The sequence below is a fragment of the Ambystoma mexicanum genome, chromosome 2q (assembly GCF_040938575.1).
Source record: "Ambystoma mexicanum isolate Mex_15411 chromosome 2q, UKY_AmexF1_1, whole genome shotgun sequence".
NCBI classification, from domain to species: domain Eukaryota; kingdom Metazoa; phylum Chordata; class Amphibia; order Caudata; family Ambystomatidae; genus Ambystoma; species Ambystoma mexicanum.
Window position 1 is genome coordinate 1,468,378,855 of NC_090924.1, and position 27,084 is coordinate 1,468,405,938.

At 49.3% G+C, this 27,084-nt stretch overlaps 1 protein-coding gene and 1 long non-coding RNA gene across 3 annotated transcripts in view; both read right to left on the reverse strand.

Annotated features, from left to right (window-relative positions):
- The window catches only part of LOC138570276 (protein eva-1 homolog C-like), a 501,916-nt gene that overhangs the window by 121,397 nt on the left and 353,435 nt on the right, over positions 1-27,084 (reverse strand). For both annotated transcript variants that reach the window (XM_069649046.1, XM_069649045.1), the window contains exons 4-5: positions 13,250-13,393; positions 2,967-3,110 (exon numbers count right to left, since the gene is read on the reverse strand). In XM_069649046.1, the coding sequence (XP_069505147.1) occupies positions 2,967-3,110; positions 13,250-13,393 (288 nt within the window). The remainder of the gene's footprint in view (positions 1-2,966; positions 3,111-13,249; positions 13,394-27,084) is intronic.
- On the reverse strand, positions 22,528-24,021 carry LOC138570278 (uncharacterized). The gene is made up of 4 exons (XR_011303434.1): positions 23,977-24,021; positions 23,786-23,874; positions 23,040-23,117; positions 22,528-22,930 (listed from the first exon to the last, which is right to left on the reverse strand). It is a non-coding gene; the product is annotated as an uncharacterized lncRNA (long non-coding RNA).

The following is a 27,084-nucleotide window of genomic DNA, read 5'->3' on the forward strand; positions in this document are numbered from 1 at the left end:
ATTCCAGTCTCTTGGTCCACCTCAGTTGTCGCACCGATATACAAGAAAGGAGACAGGTCGGCCCCTGTAAACTACCGCCCCATCGCCTTGCTGGACACTATTGGAAAAATCTACGGCTCGTTCCTACAAAGGAGCTTTCAAACATGGGCAAAATCGGCTGACTGCAACGATCCATTCCAAGCGGGCTTCATGAAAAACTGCGGAACTCAAGTCAACATCTTGATCCTTAGCATTCTGAAGAGCAAAATCATGGAAGGTTCTGGGAAGGTCTTTTTAGCTTTCATAGACCTTACCCAGGCTTTCGACCAAGTCGACAGAGAGAGGTTATGGTCCAAATTGTCCGCTTGGAATTGCCCGCCATCGCTACTGGAACACATCAAAGCCCTTCACAAAGAAACCGCCATACGAGTTAAACTGAACCACCAAGGCTTACTCTCGGAAGTCATTCCAACATTCCGAGGAGTCAAGCAGGGATGCCCCCTGCCCCCGGCCCTATTTATCTCCTTTTTGGGTGACTACAAAGAAAGTGCAAACCGAATAAGATCTTTTCCTCCAAAAATAGGCCAAACACCACTGGGTCGACTTCTCTACGCCGATGACATCATTCTCCTTGACCAGACAGAAATAGGACTACAACGACAACTAGACAATCTGGCTTCATACATATCCGCTAACAATCTGGAGATTAACAAAGAAAAGACAAAAATCCTGATAATGGAAAAACCAACAGGGAAGAAGTCAAAAAAGAAATCGAGTTGGCACATCGAAAAAGCAGCCTTGGAGGTTGTCAAGAACTACAAATACCTCGGTGTGATGATGGATAGCTCCAAATCAGAAGTCGCAATGCAAAAACATCTGTGGGAAAAAACACGAAAGCTAACAACACAAGCGCAGATCATCGACAGGAAGTATGGACGATTCTCTCTGTTACCGGTCCTGAAATTCTACAAAGGAAAAGTGGTCCCCTGTCTGGTCTATGGAGGAGATGCCCTTCCCACTCTTCCCACTGCGATTTGGGGAAAATTGGAGGGGTACTTCTGGCGGAAGCTACTCCAACTTCCTAATTTGATGCTGATCGCTGGGATCAGAAGAGAACTAGGCCTCAGATCCCTGAAAGCACCCAAAGAGGCCGGGGAAATGTCATTCTTCAGGAAAATTCTCATGCCTGATTCTCCTTCACTCTACAACCTGATAAACACAGAAATGAACAACGAGACCTGCAAAATGCTGACCATAAGGACATCCAAACAAATAATTTCCCTAGAAAACATTGCATGCACAGAAGAGACTCTGACCAGAAATCCAATAAAAATAAAAAAGAAAATGAACCAGGAGGACTGGATCGAAACCCACACAATTGCGGAAAAAAACAAACTCCTAAAACACCTACCTGCCCAACCGAAAAAAACTGGATGCGACTCTCGAATTATTCAAAAGATTTCCAGATAGAGTCTTACGTGCAACTCTCCTCAGGGCTAGGCTGAACTTACTGCCAACCAACGAGGTCCGGGCCATAAGGGGCCTCTCTGCTACAAACCATTGTCATCTGTGTAAGAGCCAATCTGAAAAAGAGTCAGTAAAACACCTCCTCTTAAGCTGCCCAAAGACCATCATATGGAGAAGATCCTTTCTTGGCCCCCTGTTGGAACTTTTTCTCAATACGACGAAGAAGTGTGGTGGTGTCGCTTAATGAGTGGGTCTAGGACTTCGTGGTCCATAGCGACGGCAACAATTCTAAAAGCTGCCCTGGATGAATGCGCAAAGAAAGTCCCAGATCGCCTAACAGAAAACTCGACTGCAAAAAGTAATGGTGGGAAACGAAACGATAATCAGAAACTAAAAGAACACAAACAAAAAAAAAAGAAAGAAAGGACAAGAAGCAAACGACTTTGCAAAATCAAAAGATTGATAAAAGCAAAAGTAAAAAAAAATAATAATAATAATAAAAAAAAATAACTATCTGTTCTTACTCTTTTTAGCTTCACCTCAGCTGTGACATGATAACTCTAACGCCTCATTGCCTGAGGGATGCCACTACCAGCTATATTAGTTTAGTGAGTATGCAGAAGACAACCTGAAGGCCAGGCTGAGGAATTCCCATATGTGACCTGCCCACATGAAATGGAGGAAATGACTGTGCAATGGAAAATTTGGAACTGCCACATAGGCAACTTTCTGCTCTCGGCGGACCAACCTGTCATTTGCTATAAATTATCTCTGAGCATGTGAATACCGTCCATCTAAAAGTGTCTTTATAACAAAAAGCTGTTGCAGTCCCTAAGATTGATGACTGGCCTGTCCTTGTCACGCGTCAACATCACTATCGGCTTGGGGGGCCACCTCTATGCGGGCTTGGTGAATAAGTCTATATGATAACCCCGTAACATCTCCCTATGAGTAGCAGTGGCACAGTCGCTATGCAAGTTACACCCACAGCAATGTGTGGGACACAGTATTGCAATAACAAGGGTGCAGCTCAGCAGAAGTGACATGCATTGCCATAGCAGTGTGTAGGTTCCAGAATTCTACCAGCAGGTGTACTACACAGCATGATTGACATTCATTTCCACAGTGGGTCCCAGTATTGTCATAGAAGGGCTGCAGTATAGCAGGTCTGACATGCATTGTCAAAGCAGTGTGTAGGTCGCAGTATTGTGACAGCAGGATTCATTGTCGCAATGGTCACTGCCGTAGAAGGGGTGCAGCACAGAAGAACTGACATGCATTGCCACAGCAGTCTGAACATCCCAGAATTGCGACAGCAGGAGGCCTGCACAGCGGGATTGACATGCATTGCCACAGTGGTGTTTGGGTACTGGTATTGTGATAGCACAGCTGCTGATCAGCAGAATGTAAATGATTGTCAGAGCTGTGTGTGGTAGCAAGTATTTGGATAGCATGCATTGGTGCTATTCATTTGCAGTCCTGGAAGGTGAATGGTTTGTGATGGGTCAGCACCCCCTTACCACACGTGTATGAGACACTGAGTTCTTTCCTGATCCCAGGGAAGCAGGGGTCCCCAAAGCTGGCTGTATCAGCGAGGATTGTGCAGTTCTGCTTTCCGTGGCATTTCCGGGAAACCTTCCGCAGGGCAACTGGAGCAAGGCACTCTGGGAAGACAAAGCAGCAGGTTGAAGATCAAGGATCCCAGACTTTCAATGCCACATAGAGGGTAATACACAAGGGTTGCAGCACTACATCAGAGCCATTACACATAAACCCATCAGATTCAGCCCCTCTCTCCTGAAACATCAGCCATGACAGCTGACACGCTACATCATTTAATCCTACCTTGCTATACAGAGGTAGGCAAGTGGAGATAGAGGCATTCACACCACCAACTCACTTCTAAGTGTCTACTGTCACCACAGGGCCCCACATCCTTCCCCACTGTGGGACTCTGTATCTGTCGTGGAAGACTCCATGCCACACAAGGTCTACATACTCACAACACTGGTCCAATGGCCTTACCAGCTCGGGACTTTGTGTTTGTGATGGTAGAATCCAGGCCACCCAAGGTCTAAACACTGTCAAAACAGGGACCAACAGCCTTACCCGCTCTGGGACTCTGTGGCTGTGATTGGAAACTCTGTAGAAACCCCATTCCCACAGTCTCTCACACATGGCCCCATGGTCTTCCCAGTATGGGACTCAGTGTCTTTGATTGACTGACTGCCTCTTTTATACATAAGGTGTGCCCCACCGCAATATATATCGGCCCCTGCTACAGCGGCCTCGCCTTAGTAGTGAAATCACTGAACAGCCTTGTCCCAAAATACTCCACACAATCCATCTCCCAATAAACTATAGGCCCTCTACCCCTATTCAGCTAGCTCCCCCACATGACCCTCAACTTCATGTGTCCCTTAAAGATATATGTCGCTTTCAATTCTAGCACCCCCAAACTATAATGCCCACAACCCCCTGCAAAGTGTCATAACATCCCTCACGAACCAACTGTTCTGAACCCCTATGTCTACAGAGCCCCCCATCCTCGATGCCACCAGCGCTACTGGTGAAATGATTCGCCTAACCCGCCATCTGTTCATATGCATTTATTCTTTTTGTCTTTACAATTGTAAAGAAAAAAAATGAGTTATATTTGTACAATTTGCAACGTTAGAATAAGCATGATATGAAACATGAACAATACGACTGTCATATATTAAAACACATTGTTAAAAATATAATCTATTAATATTCTTCTGCATGTAAATACCACTTATTGTTTAATACACTTGCATATAGGCGGCCAAATCTAACCCTCATGCCCCCCACACGACCCTCAGCATGAAGGCAGAGAAATGACAGATGTGCCCCGCTTCTACGTCCATCAACACGAACCTCAATGTATTGCAGGTGTGAGAAGCGCTATTCGCTCAGACAACCGTTCAGATCATACCCAATAGATGACTTGGACAATATGGAAATTACATCGATCGAGCAAGTCGACTGAATGCAAGGCCAGAAATCAATAACGTCATCACTGACATCACGACGTAGCTGCATTATACATGAAGTACATTCTCATCCATTCATAAAGTTACACAAGCCTGCACTAGTTTATTGCATGTAGGCACGAAGCACATGCTTGTGGCCCACGTATGTAGAGGACAGATACATGTGCATATAGGTGTGTTCATATCTTTTTCGCCAAAGCTGAAACCGCAAGATGCAAAGAGTTCATATATTTAGCTTGCACATGCCTACTGCTATTAACATGGAGAAGTCATAGGGAATGATATAGAAGCTATGGGTCTCTGAAACGGATGACAAGGGAGAGACAGGCTTCAAGCATGTCAGGGGTAAGACTGGCCCAGGGCCCGGTACTATTGGGACTGTGGGGCCAGGGACCATGAAGAAACCCGGACCCAAAGGGTTTCCATACTTTAAAGGGCTGTTGTGCCCTTTCTGCAGACTGATCCAGTATTCAGCCCGCCGGAACTACAATTCCCAGCAGGCTTCGCGGGCCCGCGAGCCAATAGGAAGCCGCGCTGGGTGTGGCGCGCGGCGAATGCGCATGCGCAAGCTCCAAGGCACGGGGCTTGTGCTCGAGACGCCGAGGAGAGAGGACGTGAGCCCAGCAGCTCCCCGGAATCCATACGCGAGGGGCCAACGCCCACAGGAACCACGATCCGGCCCCTCGCAGACACAAGATAAGTGCCGCTCATCCCAGGGAGAGTTTGGGATCTTAGGGAAAGCGCAGGGGGCATATCCCGACCCCTTTCTGAGCCCCTGCGCACCACGCAAAAGCTAAGTGGGCGGATTTCACGGGAAAGTTGTGTTGCTAACTGAGCATGTTTTGGGTGCAATAATCTTTGGGAAAAGCGCCGGAAGGGCGCGTGAGATAAAGAAGCACTAGCTTGGGGAACCCGGTCTGAGGAAAGGCCGCGTTCCGACACCCGGTCTGAGGGAAGACCGTGTCCGGGGCAGAAAGTTCCATTGGAGCTTGATAAAGCCACGTGCGGCAGCGCACTCCTAGATTCCTGGATTGTTTATTTTACGAACGCTGAATGCGTGTTGAGAGTGATTGAGAGAGAGTGTGTGTTCAGCAGAACGAAAGACAAAACGCTAATGCTTGTCCTCTGTTTTCTTTTAGTTTGAATCCGACTCGAACCTGAATCTCGGACTGCAAGGACGTGGCACAGGACTTGACAGCCTTGCAGGACAGGACTTTAAAGACCAAAGCAAAGCTAAGTGTGCTAGTGCATGTGACTGTGTTCATGAAAATGTAAAAGGACTAATGTCAACAATTGTTTGTTGCTAATTAGAGTATGTTGCTGTAAGGCTCAGGGAGCACCTTCATCTCTGTTCAGGGATCTGGTGAGGGTGGCAGCACCTTTACATGTAGAGGTGCTACGGCAGTTCCATCAGCCAGTTTGAGGAAAGTGTGCAGACATCGTTTACCCTAAAATCCCCAGTCCTATCCATAACTCCTTCCCAACCCTCAATCCGGTATTCCTATAACTCCCTCTACCTATCCAATCATCGAGACCCTAACCCTCCTTCCCCGCTCTGGTTAAAGAGGCCTGTGTAAGCTCTGTCTTGCAGGCACTAAAACCATTGAGGGGGTGGTTGGTACAGCGTCGCTCCTGCGCCTAGGACCTGAGCATCTCTGACAGAAGCACAAGCCCACGTATATTCAGGCGCCTGAGTGGTGTAGCCACCCCCCCCATTACCAAAATGGAAGAGATTGCCAAGGTGTTGCAGGACCTGCAAAGCGAGCTAGCGGCGTCCAGACAGGACTATGCCACGTTGTCAGCGCAGGTACGAAGTTTGGCCGCACAAACAGCACCTTTGCCGAGTCACGCACCAGTACAGGTTCAAGTCACCCCAGAGCCCCTGATTCCTTTGGCTCCACCTGAGCGTTATGCAGGAGATCCGCAAAAATTCACCACCTTTATTATGCAATGCCGCCTCCATTTCCTTACGAAACCAACAGCATTCCGATCCAATCAGTCTAGGACTGCTTTTGTTATCTCCTATCTCACAGGAGATGCAGCAGCATGGGCGAATCCTTTAGTCCAAAAGGACAATACTATCCTTTATGATTGGGACGAGTTTCTCTGTGAATTTGAGAAAATATTCAATCGTAGGGCTGCTACCCTGTGTAAGGATCGGGAGTTGCTGACATTGAGGCAGGGAAATAAGGAACTAGTGACCTATGTCACTCAGTTCAATCGATTGATAGCCGAAGCCGAATGGCCACGCGACAAATGCATGTCCCTATTTTATCAGGGATTGAGGGATGATTTGAAAGATCTTATAGCTCAGGTTGACCCCCAACCCCGGGAATGCTCGGATATGATCGATTTGGCGATGCGATTGGATCATCGTCAAGCGGAGCGACGGGGGGATAGGAAAAAAGGAGAGACCCGTCCAGTAGCCAGGTTTGACCAATTTAAAGGGGCACGAGGGTCAATGGACAAGTCAGATGGAGACGAGCCGATGCAAATTGGGTCGGTTCGCGGTCCCCTATCAAAAGAAGAAAAAGAACGGAGGAGAAAGGATGGTGTATGCATGTACTGTGGGAAGTCCGGACACTTTGTTCGTGAATGCCCCACAAAGCCCAAGACTCAGGGAAACGCCTCGGCTCGTCGGTAGTGGGGGTCACCCGGTCGAGCCTGACTCATTGCAGGGCCCCAATAGAAGGTAGTCCCAACTTTGCCCCACACATTTCGGTAAGGGGGTGTCTTGGTTTTCAGGGTATATCAAAAGAGGTCACCATGTTGATTGACTCGGGGGCAACGGGTAATTTTATAGATATCCAGTTTGCGGCCAGGTTGGGTATTCCTATCCAACAAAAGGCAAAACCTGAGCCCGTACGCGCGGTAGATGGTACACCTCTATGCTCGGGACCCATCACACATAACACTCATTTAGTGACCCTGAGTTGTGGTATTGGGCATTGGGAATACATTGCCTTTGACTTAATTGCTGCCCCGCAGTTCGGACTTATCTTAGGGTTACCCTGGTTGAGAAAACACGATCCTCAGGTTTGCTGGACCTCCGGTTTGATAAACCTTTCCTCTCCTTATTGTCGGGAGCATTGTAAACAGCCGGTGGCTGCGGCTATTCAACTCGCAGGCATTACTAATGTCCAGCCGGAAGTGCGTTTAGAAGAACTACCCACAGAGTACTCAGACTTTATAGATGTTTTCAATAAGAAAGCCGCTGAAACTCTGCCCCCACATCGGCCATTTGATTGCCGGATCGATCTTGAGCCTGGGGCAACGTTACCGTGCAGCCGTATATATGCCTTGACCGAGGCTGAAAACGAACACCTTCGAGAATATATTACAGCCAACTTGCAAAATGGCTTTATTAGACACTCTAACTCTCCAGTATCTTCTCCCTTGTTCTTCGTACCGAAGAAGTCCGGAGAACTCAGGACCTGCATAGATTACCGCGGGGTGAATCGGATAACCATCAAAAACCGTTACCCACTTCCACTCATTCCCGTCCTTCTAGATCAGGTTAGGGACGCGGTTATCTATACTAAGCTGGATCTTCGTGGGGCTTACCATCTTGTGCGGGTGCGCGAAGGTGACGAGTGGAAAACCGCCTTCCGAACAAAATTCGGATTGTATGAATATCAGGTTATGCCATTTGGTCTCTGTAACGCACCTGCTGCCTTTCAGCATTTCCTAGATGAGGTTCTTCGGGAATATTTAGACGTCTGTGCCGTCGTGTACATCGATGACATCCTCATTTATTCCCATAGCCTAGAAGATCATGTTCAGCATGTACGCGCTGTTTTACAAAAGTTAAGGGAATACCATCTATATGCCAAACTCGAGAAATGTGAATTCCACCGTACTACCGTGGAATTCTTGGGGTACTACCTTACTCCGACAGGCGTACAAATGGATACAAAAAAGGTGAAGGCCATTCTTGATTGGCCCCCGCCAACCAATGTCAAAGACGTACAATCCTTTCTAGGGTTTGCAAACTTCTACAGACGGTTCGTCAAGAATTTCTCTGAGTTGGTAACACCAATCACAAGACTTCTTCGTAAGGGCTGCCCGTTTATTTGGGACGCCTTGGCTGAGCAGGGTTTTCAACGGCTCAAGAAGGCCTTTACCGATGCACCGGTATTGAGACATCCGGACTTGTCCCAACCATTTGTGGTGGAAACGGACGCTTCCAGCCATGCGCTGGGAGCTGTTCTGTCCCAACGTGATCCTCAGACGGGGCTTTTACACCCAGTGGCCTATTATTCAAGGAAACTGCTTCCAGCAGAAGTCAATTACATCATCGCAGACAGGGAACTATTGGCCATAAAGGCAGCCTTTGGCGAGTGGCGGCACTACTTAATGGGGGCACGTCACACAGTGACGGTTATTACAGACCATCGCAATCTTCAGTTTATTAGGACTGCCAAGACCTTGAGTCCACGTCAATTGCGTTGGGCCCAATATTTCGCAGAATTTGATTTTATAATCACATACAGACCAGGAACAAACAATCGGAAAGCTGACATTTTGTCCCGCTATCCTGATAAGGTCTCTGAGGAAATAAAAATCGCGTCTCGGCCAATAGTCTCTCCGAAGCACATACTGGGTTTAACTACCAGCATCTTTGAAAGCATTCAAAAAGAACTTTCTGTGCATGATCTTCACCAATGGTGCAAGCAAGACCCACAGCACACCATTCTGGACGGGCTCCCATATCATGGGCAATCATTGTACTTGCCTACGCCCCAGCTACAAGAACAGGCGATGTCTTGGTGTCACGATTCCTCCCTAGCGGGTCATCCCGGTAAGACAAAAACTCTAGAACTGGTGGGGAGACATTTTTGGTGGCCAAAGTGGCGGCTTGATGTCCAACAATATGTAGGACAGTGTGCAGTATGCGCTCGGAACAAAGCCGATCACCAGAAACCGGCAGGCCTCCTACGCCCCCTGCCAACACCAACTACTCCTTGGCATACAGTAACCATGGACCTAATAGTTGAATTTCCACAAGTGCAGGGGTTTACCTCCATACTGGTGGTAGTGGATGCCTTTTCAAAAATGGCCCATTTCATCCCCTGTAAAGGGGTTCCAACAGCTAAAGAAATCGCTGAATTATTCCTGCAAAACGTGGTTCGGCTACATGGGCTTCCCTGCCGTATAATCACAGATAGGGGCCCACAGTTTACCTCCAGGTTCTGGCGTGAATTTTGTAACATCATTGGTATGGAAGTTCGGTTATCCTCGGGATATCATCCCGAGACGGACGGCCAAACCGAACGTGTGAACCAGGGGCTTGAACAGTTCCTGCGTTGCTTAGCCGCAGGACGGGAGACAACATGGGTTCAACATACTTGGCTAGCAGAAATGGCATATAATAATGCTGTTCATTCTTCCACAAAACGATCCCCGTTCTTCTGCTTGTACGGAAGACATCCACGGATATTACCTTCATCCGTCCCTACAACAGAAGCGGCACTGCCTACATTAGCAGGACAACGGATCGGAATGGAGCAGGTTTGGAAGGAGGTGCAGGACAATCTCGTAAAAGCCAAAAAAATGTACAAAACTTACGCCGATAAACATCGACGTGCTAGCCCTGTATACCATAAAAACGATTTGGTATGGTTGTCCACTCGTAATTTACGATTAGAGGGACCCAAAAAGTTACAACCTCGCTATCTAGGCCCATTCAGCATTGAAAAAGTAATCAACCCAGTAGCGGTCCGACTGGCCCTGCCCCCTCAGATGAAAATCCACCCAACTTTCCATACGTCATTGTTGAAACCAGCCCCGCCTGGGGTACGCACTCAAAAAACACCCCCGGTACTTGTACAGGGGGAGCCAGAATATGAAGTCCGGGGAATTCTGAACTCTAAAAAAAAGAATGGCCAAGTCTATTACTTAATCGACTGGGTGGGGTACGGACCTGAAGACCGCTCCTGGGAACCCTCATACCATGTACATGCCCCACGATTGCTGCGCACCTTCCACAAAAACTACCCTGAAAAACCTGGGGGACCTGCCTTCCGTGGGAGGGGGAGTGCTGTCAGGGGTAAGACTGGCCCAGGGCCCGGTACTATTGGGACTGTGGGGCCAGGGACCATGAAGAAACCCGGACCCAAAGGGTTTCCATACTTTAAAGGGCTGTTGTGCCCTTTCTGCAGACTGATCCAGTATTCAGCCCGCCGGAACTACAATTCCCAGCAGGCTTCGCGGGCCCGCGAGCCAATAGGAAGCCGCGCTGGGTGTGGCGCGCGGCGAATGCGCATGCGCAAGCTCCAAGGCACGGGGCTTGTGCTCGAGACGCCGAGGAGAGAGGACGTGAGCCCAGCAGCTCCCCGGAATCCATACGCGAGGGGCCAACGCCCACAGGAACCACGATCCGGCCCCTCGCAGACACAAGATAAGTGCCGCTCATCCCAGGGAGAGTTTGGGATCTTAGGGAAAGCGCAGGGGGCATATCCCGACCCCTTTCTGAGCCCCTGCGCACCACGCAAAAGCTAAGTGGGCGGATTTTACGGGAAAGTTGTGTTGCTAACTGAGCATGTTTTGGGTGCATTAATCTTTGGGAAAAGCGCCGGAAGGGCGCGTGAGATAAAGAAGCACTAGCTTGGGGAACCCGGTCTGAGGAAAGGCCGCGTTCCGACACCCGGTCTGAGGGAAGACCGTGTCCGGGGCAGAAAGTTCCATTGGAGCTTGATAAAGCCACGTGCGGCAGCGCACTCCTAGATTCCTGGATTGTTTATTTTACGAACGCTGAATGCATGTTGAGAGTGATTGAGAGAGAGTGTGTGTTCAGCAGAACGAAAGACAAAACGCTAATGCTTGTCCTCTGTTTTCTTTTAGTTTGAATCCGACTCGAACCTGAATCTCGGACTGCAAGGACGTGGCACAGGACTTGACAGCCTTGCAGGACAGGACTTTAAAGACCAAAGCAAAGCTAAGTGTGCTAGTGCATGTGACTGTGTTCATGAAAATGTAAAAGGACTAATGTCAACAATTGTTTGTTGCTAATTAGAGTATGTTGCTGTAAGGCTCAGGGAGCACCTTCATCTCTGTTCAGGGATCTGGTGAGGGTGGCAGCACCTTTACATGTAGAGGTGCTACGGCAGTTCCATCAGCCAGTTTGAGGAAAGTGTGCAGACATCGTTTACCCTAAAATCCCCAGTCCTATCCATAACTCCTTCCCAACCCTCTATCCGGTATTCCTATAACTCCCTCTACCTATCCAATCATCGAGACCCTAACCCTCCTTCCCCGCTCTGGTTAAAGAGGCCTGTGTAAGCTCTGTCTTGCAGGCACTAAAACCATTGAGGGGGTGGTTGGTACAGCGTCGCTCCTGCGCCTAGGACCTGAGCATCTCTGACAAAGCACATGGAGTAGGTGACACGATCGCCGCAGCTAGAGGCGAGCAGAAACAAAGGCACTCAGCCAAAGACAATTATAGTTGTAAAAGTTCCAGTTACCAAGACAATAAGTCACTTGCAGAAAGCCAGGCTAAAATCCTCATAATTACAGGCAAGAGGGCTTAATTTCGTGGTCTCAGCACATGTGACCCAGACGAACAAGACAACGCCCATTCAACCAAGGCAGACATGGAGAGCTGTTCCCATCGAACCAGGGGAAAAGAAGCTACAAGTGTTGCATCTGGACGATCAACTGAATGCAATCTCACAGGCCTAAGTGATCCGAGAATTGCAACATTAGGGAACACTTTGTACCCCCATGTTTATTCCCATTGCCTTGAAAAGTAACACCCAGCCAGGTAACTGTCCATGGTCCCAGGGATGGGAGGGCACACTCTGACCAATCCAGATTCACCATTCACGTGGGGATAATTTATTGCAAGGGCCATTGGACTCTCTGCGACGCAGCAACATTGTAGATTGATACTAGTAGGGGTAGCCTTAAGAGGGGCTCCTAGACATGGCTATCCAATCGTAGAGCTAACCTGTATATCCTCTATATGCAACTTACCCAAACTGCCCAATGCAATCAGCTGATAGGTTTGTGGGTTGGAACCTGAACTTGTGACATCACACCGGAATAAAACCAAGTGACACATGCTTAGAAGACGAGAGCTCCGGAGGATATTTGTGTTCCTGGTGTGATCCCTGTCGTTTTGTTTGCTAATAAAAGACAGTAACTTTGCCCCATGGCTGAGTCTTCCATTCTTGTGGCGTGGGTTTTTGATGGGCCCAAGTGTTCTTTGATGGAAATTGTGGCGACTGCTTCAGGGCCCCGCTCACCTTTACACTCTTAAGAAGTTAACACAACTAAATGGCACAAACATAATCTGAATCCTAAGGGCGCATAATAATAACATTAAAATGAATAATTGTATTATTATTAGTAATAATAATGATAATAATGATAATAATAACTATCTCTCAGTTTGTTTCTGTTCTCTCTGGGTCAGCGTGTCGGCCCCACTCCCCTTTCTGCATCCTCAGCACCATAGTATCTGTCAGCAGAATTGTTGTTAAACATACCTCTCAACTCGCACGCATCTGGAGGGCGTCTCCTGCTTTGGGGACATTTTCACCCTCCCAATACAGCACTTGTTTTCTATAGACTTCAATGGAATCACCCGCCCAGGAAAATGTTGATAGTCAAAATGCCCTAATTCCCAATGAATGCAATCAGATCACAGGCTCACACTTGCCTCCCAGTCTCACGCACCCCTTGGGTTTCCCGCGCCAATGCACAGAGTCCATCTCACACTGGGGAGGGCTGCAATGACCTGCATCAATGTGTGGTTTGGGCGGGGCGGTGCGTGCCAGGTCACGTACCGATGTCGGGGCCAGAGGAGGCGCAGTCTGCGCTGCCACGTAGTGTCCTCCCGTAGCTGGCGGAGTAGATGGCGAGCACCGAGGTGTTCCGACAGTGCAGCCGCAGCTTGTCATCCTCGCAGGCCGTCTTTACTCTGTGGTTATCTGGGAAAACAAGGACGTCATTATTGACAGCTCTGCAAAACAGGCATACCTGCCTACATTTCAAAATGAAATGCCCAGAGATCTACGTCACCGGAATGCCCCGCCCACATGTTCGCAAGACCATGACCACATGCTCAGCACACATATTTAAAAAAAGTAGTGAAACGTTATGCTGTGTGGTGACTGAAGCAAAGTATGGGTGGGATTTGCCCACCTTACAGTGTCTCCACCGACATCTCCATGTAATTGCCCACTAATAGTCTTCTTGTAGCCAATCACGTGGAGGCGTGGCTGGAGATGCTCGGAAGGCCGCAAATCCCAGAGATGAGCGCAAAAACTCTCTGAGTATTCGGATTAAAACCAGAGGTTATGTAGGTATGAGCACAGGTCCCTGGCGAAACAATCGGGGAGTGGGAACCCAACCCAATGACTTTTTCATCAGAAATGGGACAGGTTTCTGGTGCTAAGGACCAGTATCAATAGTAGATGTAAGGAAAAGGCCCCCATGAGCAAGACAGAGTGGGGATCCCACAAGTGCCGGCGGTGGGGGGCGGGGGGTGGAGTTTTCTGTAGGGTCAGGTTCCAAAGGGGGCAGGGCTGCCAGTTAAAACCTTGCCCAATCTTACTAAAAAGCAATCATGCAGTCGACAAATCAACTTCCGGTGTACCAGTGGTCCAGGGGTGATTATTGGTTTCTTAACCATCAATCAGCCCTGCGCCTCTACTACACCGGAAGGGATCCAAACAAATTGTAATAACAAGCAAATGATAGACCTCCTTGTCCAATTTTGGTAACTTGTACGGAACGGCAGGCCCATCTTCGAAAGGTTGGGGAACATTGGTTAGCAGCAACACAGCGAAAATACAATTATTACCCAATGATAAAAAGGACTGTCAGTCAAATTTGTGTAAAAAATATCTACTTTATTTATATCACAACAGACCGTTCTAGCAACACTATGAAAGACAACCCACCCTGTAAAGGAATGCAGAGGACAGACAGTTTCAAAGAAGACAAAGGGATGCACTCTGGATACTGACAGGGGGATAGTCATTATGCTTAATAGCCACCACAGTTTAAAGTTACTTGGCTTTAGCACAAAGGGAGCAATGGGTCTTAATATGTCTCTAGGGGCCTTACTGGAAGGACCATGGGGGCAGAACCACAATGTACCTTGTGCTGTAGGTTTTCTTGTTTTTTCGGTACAACGTTCATTCATCGCAAGTTTCTTTTATTAGCACTGAATTTTGTGCCTCACACCTTTGGCCGAAAAAAGCTCATCGGAAAATATAGGGTATAAGAGGTAGAGGTGGCGGGAGGATAGAGAATAAAAAAAGGGAGGGGGGCTCGGAGGAGTAATGCCCCCGAAAAAAATAAAAAATAAATTTGATGAATTTTTTCGGCCAAAGAATTTCGGCAAAAAACTCTGCGAAAATAATCTGGGGATGAATGAACACAGAACCGTTTTTTTAACTGTCCCTACAGTTCTTAATTTTAACCCATTATTTAAACAATTTAATCGGGGGGAGAACCATCCTGAACCCCCATCAGTAGGATTGTCTCCCTCGCAATGCTCGGCCGCTCTGGCATATTCCGCCGGGGGCCACAGGCTTCACTTGAGGTGGGCACAACTACATTTACTTAAGGCCGCAGGACAATCCTGGCTGCGCCACTGTATGAAAGCCAAAAGCGTGGCAAAAAGTGACTGAACCTTGACTCATGAACACTCTGCCGGAAAAGTGTGTGCCGAGGGACGGAAGGTGAAAACCTGAGTACCATCTATGCGCCCTCATATGAAGTGGCACCATGCATAGGCATGGGAAGAATTCAAAAGATCTGAGGTGCACCCCTTTCCGTACTATCAGAGAAGTAGCATGCCTCCACCAGTCTGTGCTAATACCACTGAAAATACCTCAGCTACACCAGTGCAGGGCACAGAGTGAAGCCCGCCAAGCTCTACCCTTGCATCATAGCAGCGCATAGCATCGACCCCCCATTGCATAACGTTATGGAAGCATCTGAGTGTGGCTAGAAATATCACAAGTCCCATGACAGACAGTGCCTGGTGTAGGCTACAATGCTGGCAATAGATCTCTTGCCTTATTGATTTGTCAAAAGTACTGGGTTCCGCTGAGTCATGGGAAAAGTTGATCCCCCACTGGGACTTCCACGGCCGATAGTTTTTCTCTCACAAAGCAGTACTGGAATGTGTAAGACAAGGTTATGATTACAATGTGGCAGGCACCACAGCACTCTATAGGGCAAAAAGGACACTTGACTAAGGACATGTGGACCAGTGCTTAGAGCATTGACTGAAAGGCCTTCACAGCACAATGGATGGTCTTCTGTTACCCTAAAACACCAGATGAGTATCGGAGATGTTCAAGGTTGCACCAGATTGGGTATACATCGGCACCATGCACCCATGTGCATGTATGGATATCAGAGCAGAAGCCACAATGGTGTTGACAAGTGGGAGAGGGTGAGGGAGTGGAAGGACAGTCATAAAGGCCTGGTAGTTTCCATTGGGGATTTGTTGCAGCAGTCGATGGCAACTGTATGTTGGTTTCTAGTGACTTTCTATCCTGCGTAACTGTATTTCAGTTTCTGGGACCTATGCAACAGTATTTTGTTTGTTAGTAGCCTGGGCAACAGTATTTGGTTGCTAATGGCCCAAGTAACTATATTACCATTGCAAGTGGCAGGAGTAACTATATTCCGGTTGTAGGTTACCATGAGTAATTGTGTATTAGTTGCTATTTGCCTGGGTAACTGTAGTTTGGTTACTTGTGGCCTGAACTATTATGGTTGCTGGTGGCCAGTGCAAATGGATTTTGTTTTCTAGTAAACGGGTAACAGTGTTTGGTTGCAAAGGGCCTGTGTTTACTAATACTATTTTGGTGTCTGTGGGCCTATATAATTGCATTGTGGTCACTAATGTCAGCGCAATTCTATATGGTTGCGCGTGGCACTTGTGATAGTATTTTAGTCTCACTCGGAAAGTCAGCATCTCCAGAGGCCTATGATCCACCAGAAGTTTGGACAACGAAGGCCCTGTCTACCCCTGTCCACCACGGTACGCCACCAGCCTTTCCCTTATTTGACCCCTTAGTGAGCCCCCGCCAGTGTCTGTGTGTCACCCCTGCCCCCGCCAGTGTCTGTGTATCTCCCCTGCCCCCCGCCAGTGTCTGTGTGTCTCCCCTGCCCCCGGCCAGTGCCTCTGTGTCTCCCCTGCCCCCCGCCAGTGTCTGTGTGTCTCCCCTGCCCCCCGCCAGTGTCTGTGTGTCTCCCCGGCCTCTGCCAGTGTCTGTGTGTTTCCCCTACCCCCCGCCAGTGTCTGTGTGTCTCCCCTGCCCCCGGTAAGTGTCTCTGTGTCTCCCTTGCCCCCCGCCAGTGTATTTGTGTCTCCCCTGCCCCCTGCCAGTGTCTCTGTGTCTCCCCTGACCCCGCCAGTGTCTGTGTATCTCCCCTGCCCCCCGCCAGTGTCTCTGTGACTCCCCAGCCCCTGCCAGTCTCTCTGTGTTTCCCCTGGCCCCTGCCAGTGTCTCTGTGGCTCCCCTGACCCCCACCAGTGTCTCTGTGTCTCCCCTGCCCCCCGCCAGTGTCTCTGTGTCTCTCCTGCGCCCCAACAGTGTCTGTGTGTCACCCCTGCCCCCCCAGTGTCTCTGTGTCCCCCTGCCCCTGCCAGTGTCTGTGTCCCCCTGCCCCTGCCAGTGTCTCTGTGTCCCCCTGCCCCCTGCCAGTGTCTCTGTCTCCCCTGCCCCCCGCCAGTGTCTCTGTGTCCCCTCTGCCCCCTGCCAGTGTCTCTGTGTCTCCCCTGACCCCCACCAGTGTCTCTGTGTCTCCCCTGCCCCCGCCAGTGTCTCTGTGTCTCTCCTGCGCCCCAACAGTGTCTGTGTGTCACCCCTGCCCCCCCAGTGTCTCTGTGTCCCCCTGCCCCTGCCAGTGTCTGTGTCCCCCTGCCCCTGCCAGTGTCTCTGTGTCCCCCTGCCCCCTGCCAGTGTCTCTGTCTCCCCTGCCCCCCGCCAGTGTCTCTGTGTCCCCTCTGCCCCCTGCCAGTGTCTCTGTGTCTCCCCTGACCCCCACCAGTGTCTCTGTGTCTCCCCTGCCCCCCGCCAGTGTCTCTGTGTCTCTCCTGCGCCCCAACAGTGTCTGTGTGTCACCCCTGCCCCCCCAGTGTCTCTGTGTCCCCCTGCCCCTGCCAGTGTCTGTGTCCCCCTGCCCCTGCCAGTGTCTCTGTATCCCCCTGCCCCCTGCCAGTGTCTCTGTCTCCCCTGCCCCCCGCCAGTGTCTCTGTGTCCCCTCTGCCCCCTGCCAGTGTCTCTGTGTCTCCCCTGACCCCCACCAGTGTCTCTGTGTCTCTCCTGCCCCCCGCCAGTGTCTCTGTGTCTCTCCTGCGCCCCAACAGTGTCTGTGTGTCACCCCTGCCCCCCCAGTGTCTCTGTGTCCCCCTGCCCCTGCCAGTGTCTGTGTCCCCCTGCCCCTGCCAGTGTCTCTGTGTCCCCCTGCCCCCTGCCAGTGTCTCTGTCTCCCCTGCCCCCCGCCAGTGTCTCTGTGTCCCCTCTGCCCCCTGCCAGTGTCTCTGTGTCTCCCCTGACCCCCACCAGTGTCTCTGTGTCTCCCCTGCCCCCGCCAGTGTCTCTGTGTCTCTCCTGCGCCCCAACAGTGTCTGTGTGTCACCCCTGCCCCCCCAGTGTCTCTGTGTCCCCCTGCCCCTGCCAGTGTCTGTGTCCCCCTGCCCCTGCCAGTGTCTCTGTGTCCCCCTGCCCCCTGCCAGTGTCTCTGTCTCCCCTGCCCCCCGCCAGTGTCTCTGTGTCCCCTCTGCCTCCTGCCAGTGTCTCTGTGTCTCCCCTGCCCCACGCCAGTGTCTGTGTCCCCTCTGCCCCCCACTAGTGTCTGTGTACCCCCTGCCCCCGCCAGTGTGTCCCCCCTGCCCCGCCAGTGTCTGTGTCCCCCATGCCGCCCGCCAGTGTCCCCCTTTTTCCCCTTAGTCTTGCCTTATCTTTCTCATCTGCCTCCCTTCCTCCTCCCCTTCCTCTCCCTTTTCTCTCCTCCTTCACTTTCCTTCTTTCAAATCCTGGTACCCCCAATTGCCTTCTGGCATTGAAATCCATAGCCGCCTGTCTTGTCTTTCATCCTGCCCATCCCCCTCCCTCTCTTCTTGACCACTCTTAGCACTTACTCTTATCACTGGTCTTCACCTCCGATAACAGCTTGTCTGTCCCCCTTCTTCCCTTCTTGTTTTTCTCCTCCCCTCCCACCCCAGTAGTATCTTGAGTAGCCATTGACCCTTTGGATAGTCTCTTGTTTTGTTCCTCACCTTACCCTTTCTCTCCTCTCCCCTACCGCCCCTCCTTCCCCCTCCTCTTGTCACTCTTGCACTGCAACAATTGTCGTCAGACATAGTAACGTTACTGCTAGTTTTGTCTCCTTTCCTCCCTCGCCTCTCCCTTAATGTTCCATGCACTTTACTATCTGTTTATGATTTGATAGTTATTTTTCACATTTTGTACTGTTTTCAAGGACTTGTAAGAATGTAATTGTTTTTCTCCCATGTTCCCTCCCTCCTTGAAGCGCTTTGAAACACATTGTGTATAGGCGCTATACAAATAAACAATCAATCAAAAACAATCAATCAAACATGTTCAGACGTGAACTCCACCAGTTCAGGAAAACACCTCCTCACCATCATCATCAGACTCGCCCCCTTGCTTTTACTGTTCAGGAAGGGGGTCAAGACCCTCCCCTTCAAGAAATGGTGCTTCTCTAACAACTAGGCCCACAACACCCTCATCTCCCCCGTACCTGGGACTGGGTGATCTGATCGCCATGGTTTTCTCTCTGGGTTGATTGTGATCCCTTGCTGACAAATTGCCCATCCCCTCTCTATTGGTAACTCCCCACTACTTGTCTCTCTGCATCCCTCGCTGTGCTCTTGTATGGTTGTAAAGTGCTGCATTGCTACCCGAAGCTAGGTCCATGCTCAATAAATACAATAATGTTATTAATAATTGTGGTCACCTGCAGCAACAGCAACCGGAATTTGGTTCCAAGCAGCCTGCATAACTGTTTTTTGGCTGCTTGTTTAATTATGTATTATTTATTTATTAACAAGGCGCTGAAAGCCCTTCAGTCACAATAAAAGTAACAAGACAGAGTTCATCAAATACAGCCTTCTCATCAAGGGATACAAGCTTTCAGGTTAATCAACTATGAGTTTTAGATTTGATGAACCTCTGGGCAAATAGATACAGTTGTGTATAGGCGCGTTACAAATGCCATATCATATCATGTTACTAAGGTAGCTAGGTAAATTGCTGGACCCACATCTGACCAGGACACATTCCCTACTTTCCTGGGTACACCACTCTTCTATTTCCAGACTCTGTAGGAATTTCAGATCTATATGTCTAACCACCCCCGGCCCAGTTCATTTGCGAAGCCAGGCCAGAACAATGTTCCTCAAAGCTTCTCTGGGTGCTTTCTCTGTAGGTTTTTTGATACTGGTAATGATGAAGTGCCTTTTGTCCATGACGTAATTCCGGATGGTCTTGTCCCCAGGCCGTGGCATAAAAGACTTCCTAACATGAAAGTGTTTTGCAGAAGACATTTTATGTCTTTTCCCAGGGTAACCCACAGTAACAGTATCTAACAAAGTTTTCTTGGGGTCCATCAGCAGTGGAGGGTGTAGATGACTCACTCTATCCTCTCCTCTGAGGGAAGGATCACCAGGACCCGTTGAGAATCCAGAGCCAATGATAGGAGCCGGGTCATGGGATGTTCACAATGTGAAAAAAGGAGCTCGGCCCCCTCCATCAATAGTGGGGCCGGCAGTACAGAAGTGCCAAGAGGGGCTGGATACTGATGCATCAATGGGGACGATATGGGGCCAGTTTGGCAAGAGCGATCCACCCTCACAATGAGATAATTCCCCACACAATTGTCTGAGGAATCCATCCAATTACTAAAATCGTCAAGATTTTGGCACACATTCAGTTGGTTAATAATGTTGACCTTTACCATGATCCATTGCTCTGGAGTGATCTGCTCTTGGGGATTAACCACCAGGATGGCCGTTGCTATAGACACAAAGTTACCTTGAGATTGAACATTATTCTTAGGCCTTGCTAAGTCAAAGGTAGGGGATGTGGACGGGGGCGACCAAAAAGTCTTCCCTGAATTGACTAAAGCAATACCAGAGACAGTGGCCTTTTCACTGATCAGGATTACATATTGGCGAGCTTCTTTGCCAGCCTGTTCACTTTTATCAAGATCCCCAGTGTTGAAAAGGCTAAACGTTTGAGGCAAATCCGTCCTTTCGGGGTAGATCCTTTGCCTTCTACGTAGGCTAAGTGCCCTCACCTCAGACAGTCGATCCCTCTTTAAAGAGAGGGTAGGGGCCATAGGGGTAGCAACCAAGGTCTCAATGTTCTGCAAGTCCAGACTCAGTATCCGAGCCTCCAACAAAGGTCCCCTCTCAAAGATGTAGGGGCGACCATAAGAGTGGAAGGCATAGGCTCCATGTCCCTGCCCACGCTGTCAGCTAGGGGAGTAGCTAGAGCAATAGGCAAGGGAGAGGATGCCTCCTTTCTCGCAACTTGCCTGGGGGAGTCATGCAGGTTACAAAAGTGAACGGGGTCGGTGGACCAACAAGCTTTTCAGCTATGCCCTTTACGCTGCCCCTTTTCCCTTTTTTCATTCCACTGTGGGAAGAGAGAAGAATACAGATATAGCCATGAAGCCGCCCACTTAACAAGTAAGCGTTACGGTAGAGTGCCGGTGGAGAAAAGATTAAACAAGACTCACTGGTCGCAATAGAAAAGGGGACCACCAAATACACAACAGCTCACCAATCTACACAGAAACGCCATTTAAAACTGGCGCTCCTTAAACAGTGCAAACAGCATGCTGAGGGTTGGAGTACTTGTGGGACCACTTCCCTTGACCACCATCCGCTCCACCACCAGCCAGCCGCAACAGCCAGCAACTGCCCGCGCTTCCCTCTGAAGACACGCAGAGCTCACTTGGCAAGTTAGAAGAAAGTACCTAACAGTGGGTGGGGAGTAGGAATAGAGCATCAAGCAATAGAGCATCAAGCCGGGCTGCACCTGGAGTGCCAGCCGCTTCCAATGCTGATTAGGTTTTGGAATAGCACTGGTTTCACTGGTTTGTGGACTCCGTAACTATATTTTGGTAGCTTGAAGCCTGAATAATTTTGTTTTTGTTGCTGGTATGTTTCTGTATTGAGTTTTGAATCTATTTACACTTTTAATTTAGCAAAAGTATTGGATTCAAGTTGCAATTCAATGTACAGCGAATGTTTTGAATCTAGATGCTTTTAGACAGAACAAGTGTTTGGATCTTGCAGTATTGCAGGTACAGCATATGTTTCAGAATCTTGTTGCAACATAAGTGTAGCTGAGTCCCTCAAAGCTAGCTTCAGTCTGAGTACTGCATTGGTCCTGAATTCTGCGGCACCTGTGTAATTATTGCACCTCACCTACCTTCACCACTTCCACACATCCCCCACTTTCAACCCTACTCTTCACCTGCCTCCCCCTCTCCAGGCCTGAGTAGACAGACAGGGCCACTAACCCCCTAGGTGAGTCCCCAACTTTTCATAACTCAGACCAGAACCCCCACCTCAGCTCTGAGGTGATAGGTGCACTATGATGTCTCAGAAACCGGACCACTGCCCCTCCCTGTCCCCCTCCACCCTTCTTTCCCCCTTCAAAGCCAGCCTCTGGCAAGCCCACCCCCGTCTTCCCTTGCCAAAGTCTACAGCTCTGCAATACACCCCAACCCCTAACCTAACCTTCATAGCTACCGCCACTCTCTTTCAGAGAGCCCTCACCTGCCCTCCCCCCTCAGCCATCCCATCCCTAAGTGCAGCTTGAGCAGCCTTGGCTGACACACTCTAGTCGTCCGCCCCTCCAACCCTCACACATATACCTCTGGCACCTACACACCTTTCAAAACACAGAAGACTCAACCACCACAGGCTTACAGCCCATCAATCCTCTCCTATTCTCCCACCCAGATCACATTTCACTCCTCTCTTCTAGTGTTCAGATGGATTTCTGAACTCTGACCTGGTGGGCAGAAGTTTAGGAGGTTGCACAAACAAGCTCAGTTTACAAAGAAACCTACATACAAACTTTAATTTCATACATTTTGAAAATTAGTAAAATACACAAGTAATCGAAATCATTACACAAATGCTCAACAAGTCCAATAAGAATCTTACTGGATCATTACATAAAAGACATAGGATTTCGTCATTAACAATCAGATGGGTGATTAACAAAAAAGTGAACGATACATTCAACATATAACTGGTATTGTATCAGTTTCTAATAATTGTTGGATAACTAGAATTGTTCTTTCCCTGTACCAATCCAGGAAAATGTCTCGACATGTTTCAGTTCTTGCGGGATAACTCATAGAACATTCATCAGGAGTGTTGTAATAATCACGAAAATCCCAATTAAAATTCAATTGTTTCATAAAGGACAAATGTGGTGTACACGTGCAACCTGTGAATTAAAAGAAAAGGGGACAAATAAGGAGCTAGAACTTTAGCTAATTGAGTTTGTCAATATCCTGAAAAATGGAACAGAGGACCACAAGTAAAGTTATAATTACCTTGTGTGGTGCTCGTGGGGGCTCACAACGTAGGTTGCTTAAGTTGAAGAATGCTGCCAGCTAGCTCTTCACCTGCAACTAATACATGAAAAACCTCACTGAGTGTTTTTCAAATGAGCTACAAAAACCTACTCAATAGTTTAAAAGTTACAGCAGGACAAAACTCCTGCATATTCAAATCTGGGATTAGCATATATCATAAAAAGCCAATGGCTCACCTATATGTCTGATATTAGGAAACAGACGTAGATAAAAAGATGTCAGGTCTTTTGAAGTTACTCCACTCTGGCAAAAGATTATTGTAGGCAAAAGATATTACCACCAGTGTGGGCAGGAACCGGCACTCCCTAGACAGGAAATGGGGGAGGAGGGCGAGGGGGGACACTCCTCAGTATAGTCTATTAATGGAGGATAACACACTTACTACGAACCGTCTCAAAATACAGCTCAAATAGTTAGAAAACCAGTCAGTTAAAATTAGCAAGACCTCCGAACAGCGTGTGGGAAGAGAAAGTGTTAACCCGTGCGGAATAGACCCAAACCCAGTCGTGGAAGTTACGGGGACCATCAACGTGGTCGGTACAAATAGAGGCCAAGTTGTAACCCAAAACAATAAAGGACCCCCTATGGTACCATCCGTGTTAGAATTACATAAAGTTTAAGCAAACGGCGGGTAAGTCATGGCAAGTGACTGGACACAGAGTGCACCCAAGTGTATACGGTAAACTCACAGGGTAGTCACTTACCACCATGGACTCTGCAGATTTCTAGTGACAGTAGTTCTAGTTGCATCAGATGTCGGCACCGCACATCTCGTCGCTACTCGAGTAGCAATCTATAGCGAGTAGAACATATCAGGTGTCAGTGCCAGAGATTCACATACATGTGTGTCTAAAAGCATATAGGGAACCCGTGCAATACGATATTAAAAACATACCTCAAGGTTAACTGCAATGACGTCCGTTTGGAACGTGAATGACAGGGACTCAACAGGAGGCAGCTGCGTGTCTGTATGAGGAACGCGCGGCAGGGAAACAGTGTTTATAAGTTACTATGGAAACAGAGCATAGGCCCGTCTTGAGACAGGACGTAGTGTCTAACATAGAAAAGGGGTCGGCCATCTTAAGATGGAGAGAGAACTGAGCAGTGTATATAATCAGATCTCTGTTCAGGACCTTCGTGAGTTGTGTTGTAAGGATATGTAGGGCCAGACCCGCTGTGAAATCCTTCGAAGGCGGTATGCATGGGTCACTATCCCTTATATTAACAGTAACGAATAACTATAGATTGCAATTTCAATAGTGTCCAGTGACTAAAATCTCACATTATGTATATTTCAATTAACCACACAGCAGTATTTAGGTGGTCGTCTTCATTAGTTGTTAGGTGGATAGTAATACAGTCTCATTTAAACGTAGTCACCGGGTAACCATGGACACAGTGCATACCACACAACAACTAGGATGTCACGGTCACATCAGAAAATAGATTTCATTCAGCAATATAAAAGTCATGAAAACATATAACAGAGGATACCTGAATTTCACAGCAAGCATCTCACACAGTTGTCTAAGTATGCTCTCTTCATGCTTTAAATTGGAGTGGAAATGCCCTCTTCTTATTGGCGGATTTTATGCCATTTAATAGAATCGTTAATACCTCTAATGTCATTTCGTAATCTGAAGATCATCTCTTGCTCTTTCCTAAGGAGTCTATTTCCTAGTGTTTGTAAATGTCCTCCTTTCAGTGTCAAAAGTATGGTCCATGTCAATTTTGTTTTTAAGGCAACTACGGTGTTCCATGATGCGTGTTTTCACTTTTCGGATCGTTTTCCCCACGTATGGGAGTCCACATGTAATTAAGTATACCACATACTCAGTGTTGCAATTGGTCAGATTGTTTGTACCCATGGCCGGGTTAAACCTATGTCAACTTCTTTGCTTTTGCTAGTAATTTCACAAGCCCCACATGCTCCACAGGGATAGTGGCCACTGGGTGGTGGTAGACCCCAAAGAGTGGTCAAGTTAGGCATGTTACTGGTTAGTGGTTTCAAACGGCTTCCACCATCAGCACCTTCAGCACCCTCAGCACCCGCAGCACCCGCAGCACCTTCAGCACCATCAGCACCATCAGCACCATCAGCACCTTCAGCACCATCAGCACCATCAGCACCATCAGCACCCACAGCACCTTCAGCACCTTCAGCACCATCACCACCATCAGCAACATCAGCACCTTCAGCACCATCAGAACCTTCAGCACCATAAGCACCTTCAGCACCATCAGCACCATCAGAACCATCAGCACCATCAGCACTATCAGCACCACCAGCACCATCAGCACCATCAGCACCTTCAGCACCTTCAGCACCTTCAGCACCATCAGCACCTTCAGCACCTTCAGCACCATCAGCACCATCAGCAACATCAGCACCTTCAGCACCATCAGAACCTTCAGCACCATCAGCACCTTCAGCACCATCAGCACCATCAGCAGCTTCAGCACCATCAGCACCATCAGCACCACCAGCACCACCAGCACCCGCAGCACCTTCAGCACCATCAGCACCATCAGCACCATCAGCACCATCAGCACCTTCAGCACCCTCAGCACCTTCAGCACCCTCAGCACCCGCAGCACCCGCAGCACCTTCAGCACCATCAGCACCATCAGCACCCACAGCACCTTCAGCACCATCAGCACCATCAGCAACATCAGCACCTTCAGCACCATCAGAACCTTCAGCACCATCAGCACCTTCAGCACCATCAGCACCATCAGCAGCTTCAGCACCATCAGCACCATCAGCACCACCAGCACCACCAGCACCCGCAGCACCTTCAGCACCATCAGCACCATCAGCACCATCAGCACCATCAGCACCTTCAGCACCCTCAGCACCATCAGCACCATCAGCACCTTCAGCACCATCAGCACCATCAGCACAATCAGCACCTTCAGCACCCTCAGCACCATCAGCACCTTCAGCACCCTCAGCACCTGCAGCACCCGCAGCACCTTCAGCACCATCAGCACCATCAGCACCATCAGCACCCACAGCACCACCAGCACCACCAGCACCATCAGCACCTTCAGCACCATCAGCACCATCAGCACCATCAGCACCTTCAGCACCTTCAGCACCATCAGCACCCTCAGCAGCCGCACCACCTTCAGCACCTTCAGCACCATCAGCATCATCAGCACCTCCAGCACCATCAGCACCATCAGCACTCTCAGCACCTTCAGCACCATCAGCACCATCAGCACCATCAGCACCACCAGCACCACCAGCACCATCAGCACCTTCAGCACCTTCAGCACCATCAGCACCATCAGCACCATCAGCACCACCAGCACCACCAGCACCATCAGCACCTTCAGCACCATCAGCACCATCAGCACCTTCAGCACCTTCAGCACCATCAGCACCATCAGCACCACCAGCACCACCAGCACCATCAGCACCATCAGCACCTTCAGCACCTTCAGCACCATCAGCACCATCCACACCACCAGCACCACCAGCACCCGCAGCACCTTCAGCACCATCAGCACCATCAGCACCATCAGCACCTTCAGCACCTTCAGCACCCTCAGCACCATCAGCACCTTCAGCACCCTCAGCACCTGCAGCACCCGCAGCACCTTCAGCACCATCAGCACCATCAGCACCATCAGCACCCACAGCACCACCAGCACCACCAGCACCATCAGCACCATCAGCACCTTCAGAACCTTCAGCACCATCAGAACCATCAGCACCATCAGCACCATCAGCACCACCAGCACCACCAGCACCATCAGCACCATCAGCACCTTCAGCACCTTCAGCACCATCAGCACCATCCACACCACCAGCACCACCAGCACCCGCAGCACCTTCAGCACCATCAGCACCATCAGCACCATCAGCACCATCAGCACCTTCAGCACCCTCAGCACCATCAGCACCATCAGCACCTTCAGCACCATCAGCACCATCAGCACCATCAGCACCTTCAGCACCCTCAGCACCATCAGCACCTTCAGCACCCTCAGCACC